Here is a 23,514-nt window from a genome sequence, read left to right as displayed (position 1 = left end):
ACCGATTGAGCAAACATGAGGTCCTCATTAGCCAGGGTATCAAACTTGTAGAATTTTGCAAAAGTGTTTGAACCCGACCAAGTAGCTGCCCGGCAAAGCTGTAATGCCGAAACGCCTCGGGCAGCCACCCAAGAAGAGCCCACCTTCCTTGTGGAATGGGCCTTTACCGAATTAGGCAACAGCAATCCAGCCGTAGAATGAGCCTGCTGAATCGTGTTACAGATCCAGCGAGCAATAGTCTGCTTAGAAGCAGGAGCTCCAACCTTGTTGGCCGCATATAGGACAAACAGGGCCTCTGTTTTCCTAATTCGAGCCATCCTGGCTACATACATTTTTAAGGCCCTGACTACATCAAGGGACTTGGAATCCTCCAAGTCCCCCTTAGCCACAGGCACCACAATAGGTTGGTTCATATGAAACGACGAAACCACCTTAGGTAGAAATTGAGGACGAGTTCTCAACTCCGCTCGATCCACATGGAAAATCAGATAGGGGCTCTTGTGAGACAATGCCGCCAATTCGGACACCCGCCTCGCAGATGCCAAGGCCAACAACATGACCACTTTCCAAGTGAGAAATTTTAATTCAACCGTTTGAAGAGGTTCAAACCAGTGTGACTTAAGGAACTGTAACACCACGTTCAGGTCCCACGGTGCCACTGGGGGCACAAAAGGAGGTTGGATGTGCAGCACTCCCTTAACAAAAGTCTGGACTTCCGGGAGAGAAGCCAATTTCTTCTGAAAGAATATAGATAAGACCGAAATCTGCACCTTAATGGATCCTAACTTTAGGCCCATATCCACTCCTGTCTGAAGAAAATGGAGAAAACGACCCAGCTGAAAATCTTCCGCCGGAGCATTCTTGGCTTCACAACAAGACACATACTTCCTCCAGATACGGTGATAATGTCTCGCCGTTACCTCCTTCCTAGCTTTGATCAGAGTAGGGATGACTTCCCCCGGAATACCTTTCCTAGCTAGGATTTGGTGTTCAACCGCCATGCCGTCAAACGTAACCGCGGTAAGTCTTGGGACACACAGGGCCCCTGTTGCAACAGGTCCTCCCTCAGAGGAAGAGGCCATGGATCTTCTGCGATCATTTCCTGAAGATCTGAATACCAGGCCCTTCGAGGCCAGTCTGGAACAATGAGTATTGTCTGCACTCTTGTTTGTCTTATGATTCTCAATATTTTGGAGATGAGCAGAAGAGGAGGGAACACATATACCGACTGAAAAACCCATGGTGTCACCAGGGCGTCCACCGCTACTGCTTGAAGAGCCCTTGACCTGGAACAATACATCCGAAGTTTCTTGTTGAGGCGTGACGCCATCATGTCTATTTGGGGAAGTCCCCAACGACTTGTGATGTCTGCGAAAACTTCTTGATGAAGACCCCACTCTCCTGGATGGAGATCGTGTCTGCTGAGAAAGTCTGCTTCCCAGTTGTCCACTCCCGGAATGAAGACTGCTGACAGATCGCTTACGTGATTTTCCGCCCAGCGAAGAATCCTGGTGGCTTCCGCCATTGCCACTCTGCTCCTTGTCCCGCCCTGGCGGTTTACATGCGCTACAGCTGTGACATTGTCTGACTGAATCAGAACAGGTAGGTCGCGAAGAAGATTCTCCGCTTGTCGTAGGCCGTTGTAAATGGCCCTTAATTCCAGCACGTTGATGTGTAAACAAGCCTCCTGGCTTGACCACAGTCCCTGAAAATTTCTTCCTTGTGTGACTGCTCCCCATCCTCGGAGACTCGCATCCGTGGTCACTAGAACCCAGTCTTGAATGCCGAACCTGCGACCCTCTAGGAGGTGAGCACTCTGAAGCCACCACAGGAGAGAGACCCTGGCCCCGGGGGACAGGCTTATTTTCTGATGTATTTGTAGATGGGACCACGACCACTTGTCCAGAAGGTCCCACTGAAACGTTTTCACATGGAACCTGCTGAAGGGGATGGCCTCGTAGGCCGCCACCATTTTTCCCAATACTCCATGTTCTGGAGTTCCTGGGCTTTTTCCTTTGGGAGAAAAACCCTCTTCATTTCCGTGTCCAGAATCATACCCAAAAATGATATCCGAATTGTCAGTAACAACTGTGACTTTGGTAGATTTAGAATCCAGCCGTGTTGCTGCAGCACTCTCAGGGAGGGCGACACGCTTTTCAGTAATTGATCTCTCGATCTCGCTTTTATCAGGAGATCATCCAAGTATGGGAAAATTGTGACTCCTTGCCTGCGCAGGAGCACCATCATTTCCGCTATTACCTTGGGGAAAATCCTCGGGGCCGTGGAAAGCCCAAAAACGGCAATGTCTGAAACTGGTAATGACAATCCTGTACAGCGAATCGCAGGTACGCCTGATGAGGGGGATAAATGGGGACATGAAGGTATGCATCCTTTATGTCTAGTGATACCATAAAATCCCCCCCTTCCAGGCTGGAGATCACTGCACGGAGAGATTCCATCTTGAATTTGAACCTTTTTAAATACAGGTTCAGGGATTTTAGATTCAGAATGGGTCTGACCGAGCCATCCGGCTTCGGGACCACAAACAGGGTTGAATAGCACCCTTTTCCCTGTTGCATTAGGGGAACCTTGATAATCACTTGCTGTTGATACAGCTTTTGAATGGCAGCTGAAACAATTTCTCTCTCTGGGGAAGAAGCTGGCAAAGCCGATTTGAAAAATCGGCGAGGAGGCACTTCTTCGAACTCCAGCTTGTAGCCTTGGGATACAATTTCGATCGCCCAAGGACCCAAATCCGACTGAACCCAGACCTGGCGGAAGAATCGAAGACGTGCCCCCACCGGTGCGGACTCCCTCAGCGGAGCCCCAGCGTCATGCGGTGGATTTTGTAGAGGCCGGGGAGGATTTTTGTTCCTGGGAACTAGCCGTAGCAGGCGTTCTTTTCCCTCTACCTTTACCTCTGGCGATGAAGGAAGAGCCTCGACCCTTTCTGAACTTATGCGACCAAAAGGACTGCATCTGATATTGAGGTGTTTTCTTTTGCTGTGGGGGAACATAAGGCAAAAAAGAAGACTTACCCACGGTAGCTGTGGAAACCAGGTCCGCGAGGCCCTCCCCAAATAAAACCTCACCTTTGTAAGGTAAAGTTTCCATATGTCTTTTTGAATCGGCATCACCCATCCATTGGCGGGTCCACAGGGACCATCTAGCAGAAATTGCCATGGCATTGGCTCTTGAACCCAACAGCCCAATGTCCCTCGCAGCCTCCCTCATATATAACGCTGCGTCTTTAATGTGATCCAAGGTCAATAAAATGCTATCCTTATATAGGGTGTCAATATCAGATGACAAGTTATCTGCCCATGCAGCAATTGCGCTACCCACCCATGCCGACGCTACTGCCGGTCTGAGCAAGGCACCCGTATGCGTATAAATTGATTTTAAGGTAGTTTCCTGTCTGCAATCAGCAGGATCCTTGAGGGCTGCCGTGTCTGGAGATGGTAGCACCACCTTTTTGGACAAGCGTGTTAAAGCCTTGTCCACCGTGGGTGAGGATTCCCATCGTAACCTGTACTGTGCAGGGAAAGGATACGCCATAATAATTCTCTTGGGAATCTGCAGTTTCTTGTCTGGAGTTTCCCAAGCTTTTTCAAATAGGGCATTCAGCTAATGAGATGGGGGAAACGTTACCTCAGGTTTCTTTTCCTTAAACATGCAGACCCTCGTGTCAGGGACAGAGGGGTCCTCTGTGATATGCAAAACATCTTTTATTGCAATAATCATATAATGAATGCTCTTGGCCACCCTTGGGTGTAACCTCGCATCATCATAGTCGACACTGAAGTCAGAATCCGTGTTGGTATCAGTGTCTGCTATCTGGGAAAGGGGACGTTTATGAGACCCCAAAGGGCCTTGTGACACAGTCAAAGCTATGGATGGACTCCCAGCTTTTTCCCTGGACTCTGCTTTGTCCAACCTTTTTATGTAATAAAGTTACATTTGCATTTAAAACATTCCACATATCCACCCAATCAGGTGTTGGCAGTGCCGATGGAGACACCACAATCATCTGCTCTGCCTCCTCCCTAGACGAGCCTTCCGCTTCAGACATGCCGACACACACGTAATGACACCCCCACACACACTGGGATATACAAAATATGGGGACAGCCCCCCAATAAGGCCCCCAGGACAGACAGAGTGAGAGAATGCCAACGCACACCCAGCGCTACTGGACACTGGAACAAAGTCCCAGTCTGTACAGCGCTTTTATAGATATAATAATACACTTACTGCGCCAATTAAATGTGCCCCCCCTCGTTTTTGCCCTCTGTACTCGTGTTCAGCAATGGAGAGTCCGGGGAGCAGCTTCTCTGCAGCTTGCTGTGGAGAAAATGGCGCTGGTTAGTGCTGGAGGATCAAGCTCCGCCCCCTCAATGGCGGGCTTCGGTCCCGCTCAAATGCTTTATACTGGCGGAGGTTTTGTAATATACTGCCTCAGCAGTATCTATTATGCTGGCCAGTGTCCCTTGAGGTTATTATTGTTGCCCAGGGCACCCCCCTGCGCCCTTACAGTGCCTTATGTGTGTGTGAGTCTGGGAGCAATGTGCGGTACCTCAGTGAAGATCTGAAGTCTTCTGCTGCCTGTTATGTCTTCTTTCTTCTTATACTCACCAGGCTTCTATCTTCCGGCTCTGTGAGGAGGACGGCGGCGCGGCTCCGGGACGAACAGCAAGGACGACACCTGTGTTCCGACACTCTGGAGCTGGTGGTGTCCAGTAGCCTAAGAACAGAGCCTATAATTTAAGTAGGTCTGCTTCTCTCCCCTCAGTCCCACGATGCATGGAGCCTGTTGCCAGCAGTGCTCCCTGAAAATAAAAATACCTAACAAAAGTCTTTTCAGAGAAACTCAGTAGAGCTCCCCTGCAGTGCATCCAGTCTCCTCTGGGCACAGGATCTGAGGTCTGGAGGAGCATAGAGGGAGGAGCCAGTGCACACCCATTCTAAAGTCTTAGGGGTATATGCAATTGCAGGCGAATTCCAGAAATAGTCGAATTCCGGAACTTTTTCGCCTCAAAAAAACAATTTGCCTATGCAGTACAGTACTTTATCGCAAAAAAACGGACATTCAAAATTCGACTTTTGGCAATTCGACTTTTTTCGCATTCGACTTTTCTGCAATGGTACAGATGCTGCAATTCGCCCAAAGCATATTCAATTCAAGTTTGGAAATTCGCCTGCAGTGCTTTTCGACCGCAAATTCGACTATTTCAGTCCGCCTCAGTTGACTGGCGGGATCTAAAAAAAAAATTTTAGTACATGATTTTTTTTGATATTTGAGGATTGCTAGTAGCATATCTATTTATATTTGAAAGGATTATCTACTTGGTTTGTCTTTTTTTGCTTCACAAGTATTATTTAATTGATTTTTTAAAGGAATATTTTTTTCTTCAATCTCCTGAGGGAAATTTACCCATGATTCCACAGTTTTACCCAGGATACACTTCTGCAAAGCCCCTCCCATCTCCTCACTCCCAGGTTTGAGACTACAGGGAGAAGGAGCCATTTTACAGTCAGCTCTGTGGAATCGTTTTTTTAGGAAAATTCCTGCGTTTTAAAACACATTCCTATTTTTGTACTGACTACAATGATGGAGCCTTTTTCTGACCAGATTGTGATGTTCATGCTGGCTGCAAGCATGATGGAGGAAGAAAGTGCTGATGAACATCAGGATCCAGGTCAGCAAATGTCTGCATTGGGTGAGCCAGTATTGCGGGTTTCATTTCCACGTCCACGCCAGTATCGCACTAGGCGTGAACTGGAGGATCTCAGCGAGTTCGAGGTGATACAAAATTATCGCTTATCGACTCGCGACATATATTCGCTGTACGCTCTGTTGGAGGCCGACTTGGAACCTCGGGCACGGACAAATCGTGCAATCAGCGGTTTTCAAAAACTGCTGGGGACGTTACATTTTTTGGCGTCAGGCACATTCCAGCCTACACTGTCTCAAACATGCGGTTTTTCACAGTCGACACTGTCGCGCTGTATAACCCAGGTCATTAGGGCTTTCCGCAAATTGACGATCCAGTACATTACATTTCCAGAGACGGACAGCGAATGTCGTGAGATCAAATTAGGCTTTTTCAACAAATACAAATTTCCCAATGTGCTGGGCGCGATTGACTGTACCCACGTGCAGATCAGACCGCCACGGAATTCAGAGGAATGTTTTCGGAACCGAAAACAGTTCCATTCCCTGAACGTGCAGGCGGTCTGTGATGTAAACATGAGATTTTTGAACATTTTTGTGGGATTTCCTGGATCATCTCACGACTCCTTCATCCTAAGCCAGTCATCGCTGTTTGACAAGTTCGAAACAGGAAACATGCCTGGTGGCTGGCTGTTAGGTATGTATTTTCATTTTTTTATTATTATTTTTTTTAATTATTTTTTACAAGTACCTAACATTTTTTTTATATCTTCTATAGGCGATGCGGGTTATCCAAACAAACCGTGGCTGTTGACCCCATTGTCTAATCCTGTTGGTAGAGCAGAAAAACGTTACCAAGAGACACACATTGCATCGAGGCAAATAATTGAACGTGCCTTCGGTGTACTTAAAAGCCGGTTTCGATGTTTAGACACTTCCGGCGGTGCTCTTTTGTACTCACCGTCGAAGGTTTGCGGCATGGTAAATGCATGTTGTATTTTACACAACATATGTGTCGCAAACCGTTTGCCGGTGACTCTTCGTCGTAGTGCTTTCCGACGCGGGAACCGGTCTTCTGCTCTACCGGTGGGTATGGGCGAAGGAGAGGATTCCCGGCGGACATTGATCCAAAATTATTTTGCAGTTGCCTGTGAGTATACTGACAACATTTGTATTATCGTGTAAACTGACATTGGAATATTTTTAAAAAAACCTCTTCATTTATCTATTTCAGAGTTTTACATCCTGTTGATGTATATCCCCAGGCCATGTTTGTACAGTTCGTTCCCCCCTGTTTTATCCTGTTGGGTTACCGCAAATATTTGACCCTTTTATCCAACTCTACCATGGGCGACCTACTGGAGATGTGGACCTGACCCTCCGCCATGTAGCAGACAACCCCCTCAGGTGAGATGTATTGACCAAGACTCCCTTGTCCAAAATCACCCCGGCATGTCCAAAGTGCAGCCCTCCGGCATTTGCAAGACTGCACATCCAAACATTCCCTCCTGATACACCAATGCTTGTCAGGGAATGTTTGGATGTGTAGTGACGCGAGTGGCGGAGGGTTGCATTTGGACCCACTGTTCCCCGCTTGTGTTGTGTGGACTGTATGACCTCTTCTTTCCAGTCCCAGGGTGACACTATTACCCACATCTGGAAGCTCAAACTGTTCTCTTCCACAGGTCCTGCGGTGTATCTTCCCAAGTGGCGTGGATGTGAGGAGACACGACATTTCACCTGATGTTCCATGGGCGACCTACTGGTGATGTTGACCTGACCCTCCGCCATGTAGCAGACAACCCCCCTCAGGTGAGATGTATTGACCAAAACTCCCTTGTCCAAAATCACCCCGGCATGTCCAAAGTGCATCTCCGGCATTTGCAAGACTGCACATCCAAACATTCCCTCCTGATACAGCAATGCTTGTCAGGGAATGTTTGGATGTGTAGTGACGCGAGTGGCGGAGGGTTGCATTTGGACCCACTGTTCCCCGCTTGTGTTGTGTGGACTGTATGTACCTCTTCTTTCCAGTCCCAGGGTGACACTATTACCCACATCTGGAAGCTCAAACTGTTCTCTTCCACAGGTCCTGCGATGTATCTTCCCAAGTGGCGTGGATGTGAAGAGACACGACATTTCAACTGATGTTCCATGGCCGACCTACTGGTGATGTGGACCTGACCCTCCGCCATGTAGCAGACAACCCCCCCTCAGGTGAGATGTATTGCCCAAAACTCCCTTGTCCAAAATCACCCCGACATGTCCAAAGTGCAGCCCTCCGGCATTTGCAAGACTGCACATCCAAACATTCCCTGAAACAGCAATGCTAGTCAGGGAATGTTTGGATGTGTAGTGATGCAAGTGCAGGAGGGTTGCATTTGGGCCGCTGTAACCCGCTTGTGTTGTGTGGACTGTTGTATGTACCTCTTTTTCCAGCCCCAGGGTGACACTATCACCCATATCTGGATGCTCAAACTGTTCTCTTCCACAGGTCCTGCGATGTATCTTCCCAAGTGGCGTGGATGTGAAGAGACACGACATTTCAACTGATGTTCCATGGCCGACCTACTGGTGATGTGGACCTGACCCTCCGCCATGTAGCAGACAACCCCCCCTCAGGTGAGATGTATTGCCCAAAACTCCCTTGTCCAAAATCACCCCGACATGTCCAAAGTGCAGCCCTCCGGCATTTGCAAGACTGCACATCCAAACATTCCCTGAAACAGCAATGCTAGTCAGGGAATGTTTGGATGTGTAGTGATGCAAGTGCAGGAGGGTTGCATTTGGGCCGCTATAACCCGCTTGTGTTGTGTGGACTGTTGTATGTACCTCTTTTTTCCAGTCCCAGGGTGACACTATCACCCATATCTGGAAGCTCAAACTGTTCTCTTCCACAGGTCCTGCGATGTATCTTCCCAAGTGGCGTGGATGTGAAGAGACACGACATTTCAATTGATGTTCCATGGCCGACCTACTGGTGATGTGGACCTGACCCTCCGCCATGTAGCAGACAACCCCCCCTCAGGTGAGATGTATTGCCCAAAACTCCCTTGTCCAAAATCACCCCGACATGTCCAAAGTGCAGCCCTCCGGCATTTGCAAGACTGCACATCCAAACATTCCCTGAAACAGCAATGCTAGTCAGAGAATGTTTGGATGTGTAGTGATGCAAGTGCCGGAGGGTTGCATTTGGGCCGCTGCAACCCGCTTGTGTTGTGTGGACTGTTGTATGTACCTCTTTTTTCCAGTCCCAGGGTGACACTATCACCCATATCTGGAAGCTCATACTGTTCTCTTCCACAGGTCTTCCGGTGTATCCTTCCTAAGTGGCGTGGATGTGAAGAGACACAGTTCCCCTGATGTTCCCTGGGCAATCTACTTACGTACAATTCAACTGCATTACAAATTTTAATAAAAACCACAGGAAACTTCTATTTTTTAAAGTTTATTGAAGAAAAATTTTATTTTTTAAATAAAGTTTGAAAGTTAATTAAAACAAAAAAGTAGTTTGTTCTTCTTTACATTCTTTTCTTGTGCATATAGATATCTGTGGGGAAAAGAAAAAAAGTATATTAAAGTAAAGACACACTAAATTCATGTTCATTTCTTTTCAATGAAAATTTGTGGAACAACACAGCCCAGCATGACCCATTGCTGGACTGTGTGGTTCTACAAAGGCATGCGGTTCAAAGTGAAATAGTGGCGTCAGTGGTCAGCACTTTGAAACGCTAACATTTGTGGAACCACACAGCCCAGCATGACCCATTGCTGGACTGTGTGGTTCTACAAAGGCATGCGGTTCAAAGTTTCTTGAATAGATACATTGAAACATGGTTCTACTCACCTTGGTACGCACAACACGAACTTATGCCGTCCACTTCATTTTTCCCCACCAATCCTATGAATAAGTCAAAAACACAGACTAGTGAATAGTAAATTCACACAATGAAAGCCTACTGTACACCATTACAAAAAGGATTTTTGGAAGAAAAAAGTGGTATCAGAATAGCTCTTTGGCCCATCATACATGTAGCCACAAGGAGCTTTCATCCGTTACCACACGCGCCCGCATACATGCCCGCGCATGTATGCCTACACAAAGCTCCTTGGTAGTACCCGGTCACGGGTGGGGAAGCCCAACACAGAAAACAATAGTAAGAAAAAAAACAAACTAATGGGAGGGGAAGAAAGGGATACATGAAAAACATATATAAGTAAATAAAACAATACGACCGGGTTTATGGTGGAAGTCTGTCCGGATCCTCTTCTTCCCCCTGATAGGGCGTCGATGTCCTGGGAGGCTGGGTAGTACGTTGACTGGGCCTCTGTGCCCATGCGGCTGTAGATTGTGCGGCCGGTGGTGGATGCATCTGGGGGGTGGGGTACATCCCTGTATATCCCTGGTACATCTGTGATTGTCTGTACTGGGATGGGACTTGAGGAAGGGTACGAGGCGTCCTTGTGGCTTGCGACGGCGGATATGGTGGATCACCAGCGTGTTGATGAGCTGGTCCTGGGAGCTTATCATAGATCATCTGCAGTGTGGTTGCGATTACCTGTTGGCTGGATGAGGAGTGTCGATGACTCTCCGACATGTTTTTATTGCTTTCTGCCAGACATGAGCTGTTGTCCACGAGCCGGGTCATGGATTCGGCCAGAATGTTAAGTACGTTCATATTCTCCCTATGATCTTGCATTATGACCTGTAGTATTGTGGCCGTGCTGTCGGAAAGAGTCTTCTGCAGTTCAAGCAGACTGTTTGACATCTTCTCCATTGTCCTCTCAATGTTGTCCAGTCTGCTTCCCACGACATTTGTATACGTATCCTGGCGGGTCCCAATCTCCGATGCCAGGGTGTGAACCCTCTGAACAGTTGAGGGATTCTGCCCTTCCTGGATGTCTGCCACCACTTGGATTTGGGCAGCTGAAAAGAAAATTAGACAATATTATACACATTCATCATACATTTTTTTAAAGGCTCACAATTCAATTTACTCACACAGGGATGTAGCAACTGCAGCCTGCTGCACTTCCACCTCGTCATCCTCTGACGACTCCTGTAGGAGGAGATCCGGCCTGAAGTAGGAACCAATCCCCGAAGCTAGTCCGCTGCTGGTCCGTGGCACCACTGTTTGCAAAATAATTTTTTGGGGAAAGTTAATAAAATTTACACAACTGCTGCCCCCCCCCCCCCCCCTCCCACACACACACAAAATAAATACAAACCTTCTCCATCCTGTGATGCCGCTGCTCCAGGAGCTCCACTTGTCCTCGTTTCGGAAGACTTTTCAAGGGTCTGGCTGGATACGTCTGCACGGCTGTCCTCAAACCCAAGAAAAGTTTCGTCTGTTAACCCTGTAGACTCAAACAGATCGGGTGATGGGTCCACAAGGGTTGTGTCTTGAGGCTCTTCAGTCACAGTCCCAGAGCTCCTGGAGAGACGACGATCTGGTGATGGCCTGCGCGCAGGAGCTGATGTTTGGCGCCCATCTTGTGGTGTGGTCGCCGACGGTGTCTGGCGCACAGGTGAAGTTCTGTGCGCTGATGTCTGGCGCACAGGTGATAGTCTGCGCGCTGACGTCGTCTGGTGCACAGGTGACAAACTGCGCGATGACGAACTGTGGCGCACAGGTGACGATCTGTGCGCTCCCGATGCTTGCGGCGCAGGTGATGGTCCGCGCGCTGCTGCCGATGCCTGCTGCACAGGTGATGGTCCGTGCGCTGGCGATGTCCTGCGCGCAGGTGATGTCCTCTGGGCAGGCCTGTCTGAAAAAAAACAACAACTCACATTAGCACATACAAAAATTTTAAAGGGAAGTACAGTTCATGTGAATGTATTCTTACCATCAGACCTCCTTTTGGACGGCTTATCTCCCGCCTTCTTCCGTCTTCTGGGCGGTTCTTCCTCCTCGGGAAAGCCAGCAGGACGGCTAGAGTCCACACCTCCGCGAACTCCTTCGACCATGGCAGGGTTCATGCGCCTTCTAATAACATCCTCCCAGGGTAGCCACTTCAGGTTGAGAGCCGGGCCACCTCCCGTAGCTGTCTCATGTCGGCGCTGAATCCCCATCTTCTTCTTGGTCTGTCTGCGGCAATCACTGTACCGCTTCAAGCAATTTCTGGTGCTCCGGTGGTTTCCAGATATTGCAGTGACTTGACTCGCAATGGATTCCCAGATGCTTCGCTTTGTCCTAGCTGCTGTTGTCTGTGCCCTTGGTCCATACAAAACGTCGTAGGACCTGTCGACGCAATCCACTAGGGTACAGTTTTCCGCCTCAGTGTATCTGGGTCCACGCGGCTTTTTCGGTCCTGCATCTTCACCAGAGGCTTCCTCCTCCGACTGCTCCTCTGGCTGGCTTCTTGCCTTTAGGGATTAAAAAAAAAAAAATTTTTTTAATAAGATCGGTATGTACCTGTGAGTGTCAGTATCCCTGGCATTGCGCACATATTCCAGTAGGTGTGCATGGCATTGCACAAACTACAGTGGGTAAAGTTTGATGCTATTTGTGTCTGCAGGTGTGGTTAGTACCTTTCTACTAGGCTTTTTCTTGGACTTCTCATGGGCCCTTGACGACCGCGGCTGGTCACTACATGCCTGGTCGGTCGTATCCGCCTCCTGGGTTGGCTCCCACTCCTCGTTGCTATGCAGGGATAGATCCGAGGGGGTGGGGGAAGGGGCGGATCGGGTCTGCTTGTCCTTTGACATCTCTGTTAGAAAATAAAATAAAAATAAAATAAACATACATACATACATACATGTATAAATGGCTGACCCACACAAAATGGCTGACCCACACAAAATGGCTGACCCACACAAAATGGTTGACCCACACAAAATGGCTGACCCACACAAAATGGCTGACCCACACAAAATGGCTGACCCACACAAAATGGCGACCAGACTGTCGACCAAACTTGCTCCAAATCACCCCAAACTGGCCAGAAAGCATCCCAGCACACTCAGGAGGTACACCACAGCTAAATTAGGAGGGAAAACACATGTTTGCCAAACAGCCGACAGCACATGTCGACCAGGCTGTCGACCAAACTTGCTCCAAATCACTCCAAAATGGCCAGAAAGCATCCCAGCACACTCAGGAGGTACACCACAGCTAAATTAGGAGGGAAAACACATGTTTGCCAAACAGCCGACAGCACATGTCGACCAGACTGTCGACCAAACTTGCTCCAAATCACTCCAAAATGGCCAGAAAGCATCCCAGCACACTCAGGAGGTACACCACAGCTAAATTAGGAGGGAAAACACATGTTTGCCAAACAGTCCACAGCACATGTCGACCAGGCTGTCGACCAAACTTGCTCCAAATCACCCAAAACTGGCCAGAAAGCATCCCAGCACACTCAGGAGGTACACCACAGCTAAATTAGGAGGGAAAACACATGTTTGCCAAACAGCCGACAGCACATGTCGACCAGACTGTCGACCAAACTTGCTCCAAATCACTCCAAAATGGCCAGAAAGCATCCCAGCACACTCAGGAGGTACACCACAGCTAAATTAGGAGGGAAAACACATGTTTGCCAAACAGTCCACAGCACATGTCGACCAGGCTGTCGACCAAACTTGCTCCAAATCACCCAAAACTGGCCAGAAAGCATCCCAGCACACTCAGGAGGTACACCACAGCTAAATTAGGAGGGAAAACACATGTTTGCCAAACAGTCCACAGCACATGTCGACCAGGCTGTCGACCAAACTTGCTCCAAATCACCCAAAACTGGCCAGAAAGCATCCCAGCACACTCAGGAGGTACACCACAGCTAAATTAGGAGGGAAAACACATGTTTGCCAAACAGCCGACAGCACATGTCGACCAGACTGTCGACCAAACTTGCTCCAAATCACTCCAAAATGGCCAGAAAGCATCCCAGCACACTCAGGAGGTACACCACAGCTAAATTAGGAGGGAAAACACATGTTTGCCAAACAGTCCCCAGCACATGTCGACCAGGCTGTCGACCAAACTTGCTCCAAATCACCCAAAACTGGCCAGAAAGCATCCCAGCACACTCAGGAGGTACACCACAGCTAAATTAGGAGGGAAAACACATGTTTGCCAAACAGTCCACAGCACATGTCGACCAGGCTGTCGACCAAACTTGCTCCAAATCACCCAAAACTGTCCAGAAAGCATCCCAGCACACTCAGGAGGTACACCACAGCTAAATTAGGAGGGAAAACACATGTTTGCCAAACAGCCGACAGCACATGTCGACCAGACTGTCGACCAAACTTGCTCCAAATCACTCCAAAATGGCCAGAAAGCATCCCAGCACACTCAGGAGGTACACCACAGCTAAATTAGGAGGGAAAACACATGTTTGCCAAACAGTCCCCAGCACATGTCGACCAGGCTGTCGACCAAACTTGCTCCAAATCACCCAAAACTGTCCAGAAAGCATCCCAGCACACTCAGGAGGTACACCACAGCTAAATTAGGAGGGAAAACACATGTTTGCCAAACAGTCCACAGCACATGTCGACCAGGCTGTCGACCAAACTTGCTCCAAATCACCCAAAACTGGCCAGAAAGCATCCCAGCACACTCAGGAGGTACACCACAGCTAAATTAGGAGGGAAAACACATGTTTGCCAAACAGTCCACAGCACATGTCGACCAGGCTGTCGACCAAACTTGCTCCAAATCACCCAAAACTGGCCAGAAAGCATCCCAGCACACTCAGGAGGTACACCACAGCTAAATTAGGAGGGAAAACACATGTTTGCCAAACAGCCGACAGCACATGTCGACCAGACTGTCGACCAAACTTGCTCCAAATCACTCCAAAATGGCCAGAAAGCATCCCAGCACACTCAGGAGGTACACCACAGCTAAATTAGGAGGGAAAACACATGTTTGCCAAACAGTCCACAGCACATGTCGACCAGGCTGTCGACCAAACTTGCTCCAAATCACCCAAAACTGGCCAGAAAGCATCCCAGCACACTCAGGAGGTACACCACAGCTAAATTAGGAGGGAAAACACATGTTTGCCAAACAGTCCACAGCACATGTCGACCAGGCTGTCGACCAAACTTGCTCCAAATCACCCCAAAATGGCCAGAAAGCATCCCAGCACACTCAGGAGGTACACCAATGCTAAATGAGGAGGGAAAACACATGTTTGCCAAACAGTCCACAGCACATGTCGACCAGGCTGTCGACCAAACTTGCTCCAAATCACCCCAAAATAGCCAAAAAACATCCCAGCACACTCAGGAGGTACACCAATGCTAATAGAAGACCCAAAAAGTCATTTAAAGAATAAAAAAAAAACGTGAAAAACTACCCCAAAATACAAGTCTCCCCCAAAAAAATGCAGCAACACAAGCAAGGGGCTATACACATACCTGCACACATGCACACATACACAAACACCCCATGTACACCTCATGGCAACCCCCACTACACAAACACATACATGCAACACCAGACACACATGTGGTACTTACCTACAAATGTTGTAAAAGCTCCTAAAATGGCTCTCCTCCGGGGTAACAGGAATCCTCCTGACTGTCCTGGAATAAAGCCTGCTGGGGTGTCCAAACGATATCCACAGCAAACAACCAAATTGCTAGCTCTGCACCTCCTCACACCTCTCTGCAGGTTCACAAAATGGCTGCAGAGCACGCAGCAAACAAGCCCTAATAAAGGGCTGCTTTCGGCGGGAAGGCGAATTCTGGACGCCCACTACTCGCCGATTGGCCGTTATCCGCCTGGGGGTGGGTCGAATCCGTTTTACATTGCATATGGTGAATTCAGGGTCCCGGCGACAGGGCTGCGGCTGGCGAGTGCGGGCGAATTTTACAGGGGCGGATTAAATGACGCGATTCGCCCGCTATTGCATATACCCCTTAGAGTGCCCATGTCTCCTGCAGAGCCCGTCTATACCCCATGGTCCTTACGGAGTCCCCAGCATCCTCTAGGACGTAAGAGAAAAGAGGGGGGGAAAAGAGAAAAAAAATTATACAAAAATAAAAATATTAAAAATATATTTTTTTTTTTATATTTGTCTTTGTGAAAGAATTTTATAAAAATTGAAAATAATTGATAAAAATTGAGGATCCTCTTGGATGCTTAACAAAAATTGTCCATCAAAAAAATGTTAGTGAAAACATATGTATGAAATTCCTAGATGTGAGTCGCAATCCCAATTGATAGTATCTTAATAGTGACATTTTTTCATATAGAGAATTTCTAGAATTGAGTCACTTCTTCAAATTTGGTTAGCAATCAATATTGCATTTTGTACCTTGTCTCAGTCGACGGAGGGCTGTTTTGCCGGCAAAACTGGTTGTCCATAGTCCTGGAACTTCCAAGCTCCTTTCACCAACGTTTCACCATAAGGCTTCTTCAGGATCATTTGAGGATCACCTGGTCTAGACCTAAATGTAAATCACAACTTAGGACATTTCTCGGTTTGGTCAGATATTATCGCAGGTTCATTCGAGATTTCGCCACTAGAGCGTCTCCACTAACCGAATGTCTTAAAAAACTATTCCCAGACAAGATAACGTGGTCTGAACCAGTGGAAACTGCTTGGCAGGATTTAAGACGATCTTTGTGTACTGAGCCTGTCTTGCGAGCTCCTGACTTTAAAAAGCAATTTGTGTTACAAACGGATGCCTCTGGGACAGGATTAGGAGCAGTCCTATCCCAAGAGGTAGATGGAGAGGAGAAGCCCATCCTCTATCTTAGCCGTAAATTATTGCCCAGGGAGCGCCGTTACTCAACTGTAGAGCAGGAGTGCTTGGCCATTAAATGGGCTGTTGAGTCATTAAGGTATTATTTATTGGGGCAAGAGTTTTTGTTGGTCACAGACCATGCACCCTTACAGTGAATGCATACAAAGAGGTGAATGCTCGTGTGACCTGTTGGTTTTTGGCTTTGCAGCCATTTAAGTTTGAGGTGAGGCATCATCTGGGGAAACAGCACCTCAATGCCGATGCCCTTTCCAGGAGGTTTGTAGGTCCTGTTCCTCCAAGCAGCCCTATGGTGAAGCTAGGGGAGGAGGAAGAAGGCGAGGTGGGTGACCTCTGTAAGGTAGTGGAAGGCTGCGTACCTGGGCGGATGACACAGGTAGGGGTGGGCAAGGCAGAGAGCTTGCCTGAAAATAATGTAGCTTCACCAGGGTGGTTGAATCTAAGGGGGGAGAAGTGTGGTAGAGACAGCATTTTTCCATGTGAAAATAATGTGGAGGATCCAGACCAGGTTTTGGAAGCAGTAGCCTAATCCCAGGTGTGTGATCAGCAGCACCTGCGATTTCCTGATATAAGGGTTTCCAGGGCAGAGTCACCTTGCTCTAGATGGTGGAATAGCTACCCAAGTGATAGGCCGGGTTGTGTGGGTTAGACTAGGGACCACTGGAGCCTATCAAGAGTCCGCCATGCTGAGAGTGCCTGTATGCTACTGCCTGTAATACCGACTGCATGTGGATTTAACTTGCTATGTGGTGACCTGCTGTTCAAAATAAACACCAAAAGTGCTCATCTGAGTCCCCGTGTTTGTGATCCTTGTCACATTATATATATATATATATATATATATATATATATATATATATATAGTCAACTGGGCACTCTGCTATACTGTATATATGTAATAGTAATATGCAGAATGGACTTCAATACATTACTAATCCATACTGTGATTACAGCAGATATGTTCTAACATTTCAGAATTTTATTCCTTCAGGTTCTCTGAATATGTTAGAACACATTTGCTGTAATCACAGTATGGATTATTAATGAATTGAAGTTAGTTTAAATGCCGCCTCCCTTTGTATTATCGCTGCTTCCATGAGGAGAAGCAGGAGACGCATTACCTGCCCCTCCCCCACTCACAGTACCTCCGGGCCCCCTCCCCCATCAATGGTAGATGCAAAGCAGTGTACACCCAGCGGAGCATCAGCAGGTCTACAGGGCTTGGGGATCCACTGGGTCTGCTGATGATAGATTGCTGTGGGCTCCAGGGTGAGGAGGTAGGTGGAGCTTTAACTTAACGGCAGCCAGAAGCCACGTTCTCCATGTAAGTAAGTACATCAATGGAGAGGGGCTCTGTCTTAATAGCTACACACTGCGGCCGCTCTGCTTGTTTGCATTGCTATAACAGGCGCCGGTCAGCACTGGAGCAGGGAGAGCTCCTCTGTAGCCCGATGCCTGTCTGCATTGCTGACCTCACTAAGTGCATCCCGCTGGCCCTGGACACAAGGTATATTTGGCCTGATTCAGAGAAGGAGCATCGCTAATGCAGCAGGAGACGTCTGTAGGAAAAAGATGCCTCCTGTTTGCAGAGCTGATCCGAGTGCTGCAGACAAAGACACAGCATAGGCTCACCATTGCCAGCATCAGTTTCCACCCCAGCTCCGCTCCCAACCACCGCAGCATGTCAGTCATACAGCGTTAGTGTGGACTGTGAGCGATCAGGCAGGACTAGTTCTGCCAGGGGTTAAAGTGGGGGGGAACGAGGTGGAACTGAGTTCCACCACCTGTAATGGTAGGGGGAAATAGTTCCACCTCCTCCATAGCCTTGCACAGTAATTCCAACAGAAAAATCTGCCCCATCACCTACGTTAATCGATGATGCAGGCGGCGCTAGTGTTACTGATGATCTACAGCCACCTCCCCCTTCCTCAGGTCCTGGCAGCTCCATGGCACTCCTCCATCTACAGCCCACCCCTCCTGGTACTCACACATGCTGAGTCTGTTGGACAGCATTCATCCCCTCCTCAGGTCCCAGTGGCTTCCTTTTTCGGCACGGCAAATGTGAGGTCATGCTGTCACCGCTGCTGAAGTGAAGAGGAGCCATGAAGAGAAGCAGGCGCTGTGCATCTTAAAGACAAGATGAGAGGAGACTGGAGGGACAAGAGAGGTGGAGAAGCTACTGGAGGGATACAGGTCATGGAGCTGCTGGAGTGACAGAGGCAGAGATGTGTATAAGGGGCACCAGTGTGGGCATTATGTGTATAAGCGGCACTACTATTGAGGGCATTATGTGCAAGGAGCACTGCTACTTTGGTCATTCTGTATATAAGCAGGACTTCTATGGGCATTATGTGTATAAGGGGAAACTACTGCGGTCATTATGTGTAAGGGGCACTACAACTGTGGACATTATGTGTAAGGGGCACTACAACTGTGGACATTATGTGTAAGGTGCACTACTACTGTGGGAATTGTGTATAAGAGACACTGCTGTGGACATTGTACTGTATATAAGGGGCACTACTGTGTGGCATAATGTATATAAACTGGGTACCATAGTGTAGCGCAATGTGAATACTACTGAAGGATGTAACCATAATAATGACCATTACTACTGTATGTGGTGTAATATGAATCAGGGGCTCTACATGCAGTGTAATGTGATAAGATTGTGCCACTGTGTGGTGTAGTTGGAAATGGGGGCACTATTGTGTGACCATGCTGCTGCTTTGTGAGATCAATGTCCCTTTACAAAGTATGAGAAGTAGGACACTAATTTATAGTTTGCAGGGGGCTGCCGAAAACACCAGCACTGGCCCTGGCTCCGCTTAATGTGAGGCGGGGGTGAGGGGGGGGCTTTGTAGGTGGCGGGTTAATGAGCTCCACCACCTCTCCAGGACCACTTTAAACCCTGAGTTCTACACATATGCAGAATGGATTGTGCACATGCCCAGTCCCACAAACCATTGGGTATACATACATCTCTGAATCAGGACCATTGTTTAATACAAGAGAGTAGATCACATGTACATTGATCGTCAGTATACTAATGGTAACCTGCTTCACACATAACAGTGGGGCCACTTACACAGTTCATAGACACAGAACTGTGGGATTTATGGTATTCTGACAGACAAAAATAAAATGGGTACAATGACAGACAAATGGCCCAGGGACAAAGTAGTTGAGATATGTGGGTGTGATACAGAATCCCGGTGGTTGGGGACTGGCATCCCTACAATTAGAATGCAGACAGAGGATGAGGTAATTATTTTACCCCTCCTCTGTCCCCTACCCTAGCCCACCTGGGGTGGTGGCTAGGGCTAAGATAGTGGAGGAGGAGGCTAGGGCTAAGACTTGGGGGGACAGTGGCTACATCAAACCCCCCTCTAGTGCCTAACCCTATCCCCACCCCCGGGCTCCAACCCTAACCGACACCCTGATACTTACCTTTGGGATGTCGGCGCTCAGTGTTCCGACACTGGGATTACCGCCGGGATACCGACCAGATCCCAGATATGCATGGGCTGTGGACTGTATGGGGGAGAGAAAGGAGGGCAGCAAAAAAATTTTTAGCGCATAACTTTAACTATGAATAGAAGAAAGAAGAGCTTATAATGAACAGCTTGAATAATGCAGCACATGTAGAATAATGTGAAGAAGAAAAGTGTGCACAGTACGATGAGGTTCATAGAAGAACTGTATTAAGTGGAAATAGAAAACAAACTAGTTATTTACAATTATCATCTTCTACAGCAGAATCAATTTCAAACATAGGCCCTCATTCCGAGTTGTTCGCTCGCAAGCTGCTTTTTGCAGCTTTACACACGCTAAGCCACCGCCTACTGGGAGTGAATCTTAGCTTCTTAAAATTGCGAACGAAAGATTCGCAATATTGCGAAAAGACTTCTCTGTGCAGTTTCTGAGTAGCTCGAGACTTACTCGGCATCTGCGATCAGTTCAGTGCTTGTCGTTCCTGGTTTGACGTCACAAACACACCCAGCGTTCGTCCAGACACTCCTCCGTTTCTCCAGCCACTCCCGCGTTTTTCCCAGAAACGGCAGCGTTTTTTTCCCACACACCCATAAAACGGCCTGTTTCCGCCCAGAAACAACCACTTCCTGTCAATCACAGTACGATCACCAGAACGAAGAAAAAAACGTGAGTAAAATACCTAACTGCATAGCAAATTTACTTGGCGCAGTCGCAGTGTGGACATTGCGCATGCGCACTAAGCGGAAAATCGCTGCGATGCGAAAAAATTTACAGAGCGAACAACTCGGAATGACCACCTTAATGAAGGTTCAAAAAGTAAAAGCATTATGATTTCTTACATTATAAAAGAAATGTAAGTTAACTCTGATAAACTACCTCAGCAAACTCCAGCAAAGATTTATACAAATGTACTTAAACTATTTTACAAGAAAATGTTAGGATTTTCTAAAATTTAAATCATAGAATAGAGATACAGATATAACTTAGCCGTGGTATTCGCAGAGGTTAAAGTGAGCCGTAACGGGACGGAATTGCGTTCAGTCAGTTCCATTTGGAGACATAACCAGTTCTGCCTCCTCTTGCCCACCTAACCCAGAATGTCTGCCCGGCACCCAGGGAGATGCCAGGCGCCCACTGAGTTTCTTTTACCAGCAAGCGACTGGCTCCTTCCCCACAGTGGCAGCCGGAGGCAGGAGTTCACTCCTGAGCTCCGGCTTCCGAGTCACGCAGTGTGCACTATGGGAGAGACACCATGACGTCTCTCCCATAGTACCGAGAAGTGGACGGCTAGAGCAGACAGGCTGCAGCGGTCGGACACAGGAGCAGGGCTTAAGGTAAGTATTGTGGAGGGGGGGGGGGGGGGAGGTGTGTGTGTGTGTGTGTGTGTGTGTGTGTGTGTGTGTTAAGGGCACTACCAAAGGGTCATTAATATTGGGGCACAACTACAGGGGGCACTACCAAAGGGGCATTACTACTGGGGGCAATACTAATGGGGGCAATACTACAGGGGGCATTAACACTGGGGGCACAACTACAGGGGCCATTGCTAGTGGCACTACTACAAGAAGCATTACTACTGGGGGCATCCCGATCTTTGAAATGCTGACAGGGAAAAGGTAACTATGTCATCCCCTAACCCTCCCTTCCCCGCAGCCTAACCTCCCCCCAACCGCCCTGCATCCTAACCCTACCTCCCCCCAAACCCCTTGCAACCTAACCTCCCCCTTAGTACCTAATCACAACCTCCCCTGGTGGTGACTAAACCTATCGCCCCCCCCTTTCCCGCAGCCTAACCCTAACTCTCCCCCCTTTAGAGCCTAAACCTAACCTCCCTATGGTGGTGCCTAACCCTAACCCTACCTCCCAGCAGACTATCCTTAACCTCCTCCCCCCGCGCAACATAACCCACCTTATGGTCGGGAGGTCTGCTGTTGGGATTCCGGTCTCGGCCTCCTGACACTGCCGGGATTCCGGTATCGACAGTCTGACGGGTGTCAGGATACCGATGCCAGTTTTCCGACTGCTCGAATCCTCTTTTTTAGTATGGTTTCTGTACAAGGGCGTCTAAAGGATTGACGTACAGTAGAATTATATATTATGCTCTGTAAGTATCAAAAAGATATAAAATACCTAGCACTGGTGCTCAGCTATACAATTACAGGTTGAGTATCCCATATCCAAATATTCCGAAATACGGAATATTCCGAAATACGGACTTTTTTTAGTGAGAGTGAGATAGTAAAACCTTTGTTTTTTGATGGTTCAATGTACACAAACTTTGTTTAATACACAAAGTTATTAAAAATATTGTAATAAATGACCTTCAGGCTGTGTGTATAAGGTGTATATGAAACATAAATGATTTTTGTGAATGTAGACACACTTTGTTTAATGCACAAAGTTATAAAAAATATTGTCTAAAATGACCTTCAGGCTTTGTGTATAAGGTGTATATGTAACATAAATGTATTCTGTGCTTAGATTTAGGTCCCAGCACCATGATATCTCATTATAGTATGCAATTATTCCAAAATACGGAAAAATCCCATATCCAAAATACCTCTGGTCCCAAGCATTTTGGATAAGGGAGACTCAACCTGTACTAATATCCTCATCAACAATGTGCTGGAAATATGTGCAATATGGCACAAGGAGGATGTCTGTCAGGGGCAGGGCTGTGCACAGGATAAGGCAACCTAAACTCTGGTTGGGCCAGGGTCAATAACATGGAGAGTGCAGGAACAATCGTACAATAACGAGATTGCAAAGCACAGTTACCAACAATATTTCCAACACCATTATGTAGACAATACTGCACAAACCACACATTGCAGAGAGACTTTTGCGTTTAGTATATAGTATAGTATTTCCATCTTTTAACTAAGGCCACTTCCCCAGCATGCTGCAGACTGGGATCCGGTCTCTAGATCGACAGTATCTAGGTCGACCTCTATTGGTCGACAGTAACTAGGTCGACAGGCTCTCTAGGTTGACAGGATCTCTAGGTCGACAGGTCACAAGGGCGACATGATTTTTTCACAATTTTTTTCTTTTTTTGACCTTTTTCATACTTTATAAACCACGTGGACTACGATTGGGAATAGTAACCTGTGCCGAGCGCAGCGAGCCATGCGAGGGGACACGGTGCACTAATTGGGGTTCCCGGTCGCTGTACAGAGAAAACGACACCAAAAATACATTAAAAAAACATGTCAACCTTTTGACCTGTCTACATAGTCCCTGTCGACTTAGAGACCCTGTCGACCAATAGTGGTCGACCTAGTTGGGATCGACCTTGCATACCACACCCCTGCAGATTATACCTACAACACATTTTCCTCAGTGTCTGTCTCTCCTTCTCTCCCTCTCTCTGTCTCTCCCTCTCCCTGTCTCTCTCAGTCTGTCTCTCTCTCGCTCACGAGCACATTAATCACAGTATATTTGCGGCTTAACTGCTGCAATCCCTCTATTCCCGCCTGCAGCCGCATCCCAAGCTGCCAGATTTTCCAACATCCATAATGCAAAGTTGGTAATGGCGGCAGCTCGTTGTAGCCTTTTGGCTACAGATCGCGGATTCAGTCGGCAAAGGGACCCTCCCTGGAAATGTCCGCTGTGC

At 47.8% G+C, this 23,514-nt stretch overlaps 1 protein-coding gene and 2 long non-coding RNA genes across 3 annotated transcripts; 1 reads left to right on the top strand and 2 right to left on the bottom strand.

Annotated features, from left to right (window-relative positions):
• Window positions 1-6,457: 6,457 nt before the first annotated feature.
• Window positions 6,458-8,014, top strand: LOC134935727 (uncharacterized). Its single transcript, XR_010180372.1, has 4 exons — window positions 6,458-6,824; window positions 6,909-7,081; window positions 7,360-7,486; window positions 7,764-8,014. It is a non-coding gene; the product is annotated as an uncharacterized LOC134935727 (long non-coding RNA).
• A 1,157-nt stretch (window positions 8,015-9,171) lies between these two features.
• LOC134933503 (serine/arginine repetitive matrix protein 1-like) lies at window positions 9,172-15,388 on the bottom strand. Its single transcript, XM_063928751.1, has 7 exons — window positions 15,153-15,388; window positions 12,207-12,385; window positions 11,522-12,041; window positions 10,904-11,443; window positions 10,677-10,805; window positions 9,522-10,601; window positions 9,172-9,224 (listed from the first exon to the last, which is right to left on the bottom strand). The coding sequence occupies exons 2-6, from the start codon at window positions 12,381-12,383 to the stop codon at window positions 9,916-9,918; spliced, it is 2,052 nt and encodes a 683-aa protein (XP_063784821.1). The 5' UTR covers window positions 12,384-12,385; window positions 15,153-15,388; the 3' UTR covers window positions 9,172-9,224; window positions 9,522-9,915.
• Window positions 15,389-15,795: 407 nt separating this feature from the next.
• LOC134933504 (uncharacterized) lies at window positions 15,796-21,945 on the bottom strand. The gene is made up of 4 exons (XR_010179722.1): window positions 21,808-21,945; window positions 19,854-19,937; window positions 18,392-18,530; window positions 15,796-16,085 (listed from the first exon to the last, which is right to left on the bottom strand). It is a non-coding gene; the product is annotated as an uncharacterized LOC134933504 (long non-coding RNA).
• Window positions 21,946-23,514: the final 1,569 nt, after the last annotated feature.

The sequence above is a fragment of the Pseudophryne corroboree genome, chromosome 6 (genome assembly GCF_028390025.1).
Source record: "Pseudophryne corroboree isolate aPseCor3 chromosome 6, aPseCor3.hap2, whole genome shotgun sequence".
NCBI lineage: Eukaryota > Metazoa > Chordata > Amphibia > Anura > Myobatrachidae > Pseudophryne > Pseudophryne corroboree.
The sequence above is the reverse complement of the archived record's forward strand: the minus strand, read 5'-3'. Positions and strand labels throughout refer to the sequence as shown.

Coding starts and splice junctions, on each gene's coding strand:
- LOC134933503 (XM_063928751.1), bottom strand. CDS start 12,383: ATGTCAAAGGACAAGCAGACCCGATCCGCCCCTTCCCCCACCCCCTCG. Junction 12,042..12,206: donor AGAAAAAGCCTAGTAGAAAG/GTACTAACCACA, acceptor TAATCCCTAAAG/GCAAGAAGCCAGCCAGAGGA. Junction 10,806..10,903: donor GGCATCACAGGATGGAGAAG/GTTTGTATTTAT, acceptor TTTTGCAAACAG/TGGTGCCACGGACCAGCAGC.